Source organism: Phaethon aethereus (genome assembly GCF_964289735.1).
Source record: "Phaethon aethereus genome assembly, contig: HAP1_SCAFFOLD_668, whole genome shotgun sequence".
Taxonomy (NCBI): domain Eukaryota; kingdom Metazoa; phylum Chordata; class Aves; order Phaethontiformes; family Phaethontidae; genus Phaethon; species Phaethon aethereus.
Window position 1 is genome coordinate 12,576 of NW_028113743.1, and position 6,629 is coordinate 19,204.

General features: G+C 73.7%; 1 protein-coding gene across 1 annotated transcript; it reads right to left on the reverse strand.

Annotated features, from left to right (window-relative positions):
- Positions 1-501: 501 nt before the first annotated feature.
- Positions 502-5,790, reverse strand: REC8 (REC8 meiotic recombination protein; the record flags this gene model as incomplete). Its single annotated transcript, XM_082016117.1, has 14 exons — positions 502-641; positions 1,245-1,390; positions 1,763-1,864; positions 1,936-1,999; positions 2,276-2,324; positions 2,740-2,960; positions 3,243-3,336; positions 3,685-3,758; positions 3,833-3,884; positions 3,974-4,085; positions 4,194-4,269; positions 4,960-5,114; positions 5,584-5,652; positions 5,735-5,790. 14 exons carry the CDS (start codon positions 5,788-5,790, stop codon positions 502-504), a joined length of 1,410 nt encoding a protein of 469 aa, XP_081872243.1.
- Between the last annotated feature and the right edge of the window lie 839 nt (positions 5,791-6,629).

The following is a 6,629-nucleotide window of genomic DNA, read 5'->3' on the forward strand; positions in this document are numbered from 1 at the left end:
GGGGCACCGTGGGGCAGGGGGGGTCACTGACACCCACCTCCCGCCCCAGAGCTGGAGGAGGGGCTGGTGGGGCTGCTGCGGGACGTGTGGGGCAGCTGCCCCACGGCCTTCGGGGAGGGCCTGGCCCGGCTGCCCCCCGGCGACGCCGCCCGCCTGCGCCAGGCCCTGGTGAGCCCCCCCCGCCCCCCGAGTCCTGCCCCACACCTACAGCTCCGGCCCCACGCCCGCGGGCCCTGCCCCCCAAGTAGAGCCGCGCGCCCCTCCCCCGCCTCCCCTCCCCGTGATGTCATCGCCGCCGCGCCCGGTGACCTCACAGCCGCCCCTCGCCCCCCCCAGGCCCCGGCCGACGCCCCGGGAACCTGTTGATGCCGGGGCGCTGCGGCGACGTCGGCGTGATGTCACCGCGGCGCGGGCGGCGCGACGGCGGCGGCGCTGTGACGTCACGGCGGCGACGGGCCAATAAAAGCCGCGGGGCGGAGCCCGTCCGTCGTCCCCCCGGGTTTAATGGGGGGGGGAGGGGAAGCGCCCCTCCCGCCCCACGGCGGGGGAGGCCGGGGGGGGCCCGCGGGGGCCGGGCCCCACGGCGATGGGGCCGTAGGGCCGAGCCTGCTCCAGCCGCAGCCACCCGGCGCCGCACAGCTCTGGGGGGCGGGGGGAGCCGGGGGTCAGCCCCACACTTGGGGGGCGGCCCCACAGGGGGAGCGGGGAGGGGCGCGGGGGGGCCCACACGCGGCGGGGGGGGAGGAGGCGGGGCCACCCCCCAAGCGTGGGGCCGCCCCCCAAGTGTGGGCCTGCCCCCAAGTGTGGGGCCACCTCCCCAGTGTGGGGCCGCCCCCCAAGTGTGGGCCTGCCCCCCAAGTGTGGGGCCACCTTCCCAGTGTGGGGCCGCCCCCCAAGTGTGGGCCTGCCCCCCAAGCGTGGGGCCACCTCCCAAGTGTGGGCCTGCCCCCAAGTGTGGGGCCACCCCCCCAAGTGTGGGGCAACCCCCCAAGCGTGGGGCCGCCCCCCCAAGTGTGGGGCCACCTTCCCAGTGTGGGGCCGCCCCCCAAGTGTGGGCCTGCCCCCCAAGTGTGGGGCCACCCCCCCAAGTGTGGGGCAACCCCCCAAGCGTGGGGCCGCCCCCCAAGTGTGGGCCTGCCCCCAAGTGTGGGGCCACCTCCCCAGTGTGGGGCCGCCCCCCAAGTGTGGGCCTGCCCCCAAGTGTGGGGCCGCCCCCCAAGTGTGGGGCCGCCCCCCCAACTCACCCAGGCAGAGGGAGAAGAGCCGCCCCACCAGGCTGCGGGGGCCCCGGGGGGCACCAGCGCCCCCAGCTCCGCCCCCCCCGGCCGCCGCGCCCCCGCCGCCAGCAGCCTGCGGGACCCAAGGCGGGGCGGGGCTGTGGGGGGCGGGGCTTGGGGGTGGGGGGGCGGGGTTAGGAGTGGAGTTAGGGGTCAGGGTTGTGGGGCGGGGCCGGGGGCGGGGTTAGGGGTCAGGGTTGTGGGGCGGGGCTCGGGTCAGATTGGGGCGGGGTTGGTGGTCAGGATTAGGGGCGGGGCTGGGGGCGGAGTTAGGGTTGTGGGGCGGGGCTGGGGGCGGGGTCAGGATTGTGGGGCGGGGCTAGGAACAGGGTTCGGGGCGGGGTTGTGGGGCGGGGTTAGGGGGCGGGGTTACGGCGGGGTTGTGGGGCGGGGCTGGGGGTGGGGTTAGGGGGCGGGGTTAGGGGGCGGGGTTAGGGGGCGGGGTTGTGGGGCGGGGTTAGGGCGGGGCTGGGGGCGGGGCTGACCTGCGCAGAGCCGCCATGTCCAGGGCGACGCCGGGGGGCAGCTCCGGTTCGGGGCGTTCGGGGAGCTCGGGCAGCGCCGGGGCGGGGACGGGGGGCAGGGCGCTGTGGGGCAGGCAGGGGGTTATGGGGCCGCCCCCCAAGCGCCCCCCCCCGCCCCCTCCGTGCCCCCTCACCGTCGCTCCTCGGGGGGCAGCAGCCGGGGCCGGGGCTCCTCCTCCAGCACCTCCAGGGACACCTCTGTGGCAGGAGGCGGGGACCCATAGCCGCCCCACAGCGACCCACAGCCGCCCCACAGCCGCCCCACAGCGACCCACAGCGACCACAGCCACCCCACAGCCACCCCACAGCCGCCCCACAGCGACCCCACAGCGACCCACAGCCGCCCCACAGCGACCCACAGCCGCCCCACAGTGACCCACAGCCGCCCCACAGCCTCCCCACAGCACCCCACAGCCGCCCCCGGGGACCCAGAGCGACCCCGCCGCCGCCCCACGGCCGCCGTGGGTCACTCACCCAAGGAGGGCAGGGGGGGCAGGCTGGGCTCCAGGGCCTCCCGCAGCACCTGTGGGGCGCAGCGAGGCCTCAGCGCCCCCCGCAGAGGGGGCTGTGGGGCCGGCGGGCGTGGGGCACCGTGGGGCGGCCGTGGGGCCGGGTCCTCACCTCCACCTCGCTGGGCAGCTCCGGGGGGGCGCGGGGGGCCGCGGGGGGGCGGGGCGGGCGCAGCGGGCCCACAGGCCCCACAGCTCGGGGGGCAGCCACCCTGTGGGGCAAGGGAGGGTGTGGCCGTGGGGGGCCCCGCGCCCGGCCGCCCCCCGGGGCCGTGGGGCCCGGGGCTCACCGCAGCTGGGGGCGCGCAGCAGCTGGCTCGGGGTCCGGCGCCGCTTGTGGGGTGGCTCCAGCAGCACCTGGGGGCGGGAGGGCCTGTGGGTCCCAGCCCCAGAGACCGGGGGGGGGCCTGTGGGTCCAGCCCCACTCACCAGGTCCCGGCAGTGGCCGTGGGGCCGGAGCAGCTGGGCCTGGAATTCCTCCTGGGGGATCTGGGGCTGGGGGTCGATGTGGGGCGGCCGGCGGCGGCGGCGCGGGGGGGCCTGGGGACCGGCGTCAGTCCCCACGGCCGCCCCACGGCCGCCCCACGGCCGCCCCACACCTACCTCGGGGGGTGGCGGGGGCAGGCTGGGCTCCTCGGGCGGCCTCGGGACTGTGGGGCAGAGAAAGGGGGCTCGGGGGCTGCCCCACAAGTGCCCCCCACCCCCCGTGCCCCACAAGCACTCACCGAGGGGCGGGGGCGGCGCCGGGACCTCGGGGACCTCCTCCACTGTGGGGCAGGGGCAGCGACGCCGTGGGGCTGGACCCCCGTGGGTCCCCGGCCCCCCAAGAGCCCCTCGCCCCCCACGTCCTCCCAGCCTCCCGAGCAGCCCCCCACCCCCCTGACCCCCAAGCGCCCCCCCCAGCCCCCCAAGCGCCCCCCAAGTGCCCGCACCGGGGGGCAGCAGCTCGGCCTCCACCTCGGTCAGGAGCTGCAGCTCCCGCGCCGTCACCTCCGGCAGCTCCTCCTGCGCCCGTGCCCCACATCGCTGTGGGGCAGCCCCACGGCTCCCCCGGCCGTGGGGCAGAGCCCGCGCCCAACCCCTCCGCTGTGGGTCGGCCCCCTCCCCACATGGGACCCCCCCGCTCATGGCCAGCCCCCCAGCCCCCACACTATGGGCAGCCCCCCAAGCCCCCCCCCGTTATGGGGCAGCCGCACAAGCCCCCCCCCCGCTATGGGGCAGCCCCACAAGCTCCCCCCCCGCTATGGGGCACCCCCCAAGCCCCTCAGGCTGAGCTGCACACCCCCCCCACCGGTCGGACCCCCGCTCTAGGGCAGCCGTACAACCCCAACCCGACAGCTATGGGGCAGCCCCCCCGCTGTGGGGCAGCCCCACCTCGAGGGCCGGCAGGACGAGGGGCTCAGGCTCCCGCAGGGTGATGGCCTCGGGGGACACCGTCGGGGGGGGCACTGGGAAGGGCAAGGGGTCAGGGGGGTGAGGCCGCCCCCCCCCCCCCGCCCCACACTTAGGGGGCAGCGCTCACCCAGGGGGGGCAGGAGCTCCACGGGGGGCAGCTCCTCCAGCAGCCGCTGCACCTGGGGGGGGGAACGGAGAGACTTAGGGGGCAGGGGAGTTCGGGGGGGCCCGTGGGGCGGCGCCGTGGGGCGGCGCCGTGGGGCGGTACCTGGGGCAGCGCCGTGGGGCTGGGCAGCTCGGGCGCCATCACCCCGAAGAAGGGGTCGGGGGCCAGCTCCAGCGCCGCCATCAGCGCCCGGGCGTCCGCCACCAGCTGCAGCCTGGGGGGCACGGGGGGGGCTGGGGGGCACTTGTGGGGGGCGGCGGAGCGCCATGGGGCGGGCCTGGGGCGCCGTGGGGCGGGCCTGGGGCGCCGTGGGGTGACTCACCGCCGCGGGGGGCTGAGGTCGATGTTGGGGGGCGGCCGGGCCCGGTGCAGCCGTCCCAGGACCTGCGCGGCGTCCTCTGGGGGGCAGGTGGGACATGCAGCCCCATAACCAACCCCCGAGACCCATAACCAACCCCCGGGGCCCATAACAAACCCCCCGGGGACCCATAACAAACCCCCCGGGACCTATAGCCAACCCCCGGGACCCATAACCATCCCCCTGGGGACCCATAACCAGCCCCCCAGGACCTATCGCCAACCCCCAGGACCCATAACCGTCCCCCTGGGGACCCATAACCAACCCCCCAGGGACCCATAACCACCCCCCGGGACCTATAGCCAACCACCAGGACCCATAACCAGCCCCCCGGGACCCATAACCGTCCCCCTGGGGACCCATAACCATCCCCCTGGGGACCCATAACCACCCCCCGGGACCTATAGCCAACCCCCAGGACCCATAACCATCCCCCCGGGGACCCATAACCAGCCCCCCGGGACCCATAACCAGCCCCTGGGGACCCATAACCAGCCCCCCAGGACCTATAGCCAACCACCAGGACCCATAACCATCCCCCCGGGGACCCATAACCAGCCCCCCGGGACCCATAACCAGCCCCCTGGGGACCCATAACCACCCCCCGGGACCTATAGCCAACCACCAGGACCCATAACCATCCCCCCGGGGACCATCGCCCCGCCCCCCGGAGCCCAGCCCCGCCCCCGGAGCCCAGCCCCGCCCCCGGAGCCCGGAGCCCCGCCCCTACCCAGCAGGCAGCCGCACTGCCGCCTGTAGACCCGCGCCAGCCCCAGCTGCAGCAGCGCCGCCAGGTAGAGCGAGCAGCGGGGGGGCGGGGCCCCCGCCGGCGGGGGCGGGTCCTCCCAGCCCCCCCGGCCAACCAGGAACGCCTCCACCGCCGCGCTGGGAGGGGGCGAGCCGGGTCACGCCGGGGCCCCGCCCCCCGCGGCCAAGCCACGCCCCACCCCTCACCCCCCCCGCGCCCCCACCCCTGCGGCCAGGCCCCGCCCCGCGGCAGGCTCCGCCTCCCCGCGGCAGGCTCCGCCTCCCCGCGGCCAGGCCCCGCCCCCCCGCGGTCAGGCCCCGCCCCGCGGCAGGCTCCGCCCCCCCGCGGCCAGGCCCCGCCCCCCGCGGCCAGGCCCCGCCCCCCCGCGGCCAGGCCCCGCCCCCCCGCGGCCAGGTCCCGCCCCCGCGGCCAGGCCCCACCCCCTCTCCCCCTGCGCGGCCAGGCCCCGCCCCCGCGGCCAGGCCCCGCCCCCGCGGCCCGGCCCCGCCCCCGCGGCCCGGCCCCGCCCCCTCTCCCCCTGCGCGGCCCGGCCCCGCCCCCCCGCGGCCCGGCCCCGCCCCCCCGCGGCCCGGCCCCGCCCCGTACCAGGCGCGCGGCACGTCCACGCCCAGCAGCTCCCTGCGCTGCAGCCGCGCGCTGCACGTGGCCGCCAGCCTGGGGACGGACACGCGGACACGGAGCCGGAATGAGGCGGTTTCACCCCAAAAGCCCCGCTCCCCCCCCCGCGCCCCCGTACCAGATGGTGCCGAAGCAGCCGGTGCGCCGCTGCAGCACCGCCGGGTAGTAGAACATGGCGGCCGCGGGCCGGCGCCGCGCTGCGGCCCGGCGGCTTGGCGGGGCCGCGCTGCGGCCCGCGGGGCTCGGCTCGGCCGGTGCCCGCGGCCCCGGCGCGGCGAACGGGCAGCGGCTCACCCCGCCCTCCCCCTTCAGCAGCGCCGCTGCGGGATTTCTGCCGGGAGCCCCGTTTAATTAAAAAAGCCCCTACGCGGTGTGAAATTAACCGGCTTTATTTAAATAAGCCGCTGCATTTCCACCTAAAAGCACTTTAATTAAGTCCCTACACGCCTACTGAAGTGCTTTTATTTAAGTAAACGCCTCTACTTCTAATTAAATACGCTCTAGTTTCATTTAAGTAAGCTCCACTTCTATTTAAATGTGTATTTACTTAAATAACCTCTACTTCCATTTAAATATTAAATAATCCCTACATTTATTTAAATAAACTGTACTTTCATTTAAATAAGCTCCTATGTGTTTAAATATATAGTATTTTATTCGAGTAACCTCCTACGCTTCCACCTAAATAATTCCATACTTCCACCTAAATAATTCCTATACTTCCACCTAAATAATTCCTATACTTCCACCTAAATAATTCCTATACTTCCACCTAAATAAACTCTACTTTCATTTAAATAAACTCCACTTCCATTTAAACAAGCTCCTATATGTTTAAATATATAGTATTTCATTCAGATAAGCCCCTCTACTTCTATTTAAATAAGCTCCTATACCTCTATTTAAACACACCTTTATTGAAATAAGCTGCTACGCTTCTACTTAAATAAACTCTATTTTCACTTAAGCCAGCTCCTCTGCTTCTGCTTTTTATTTAAGTAAGCTCCGACACT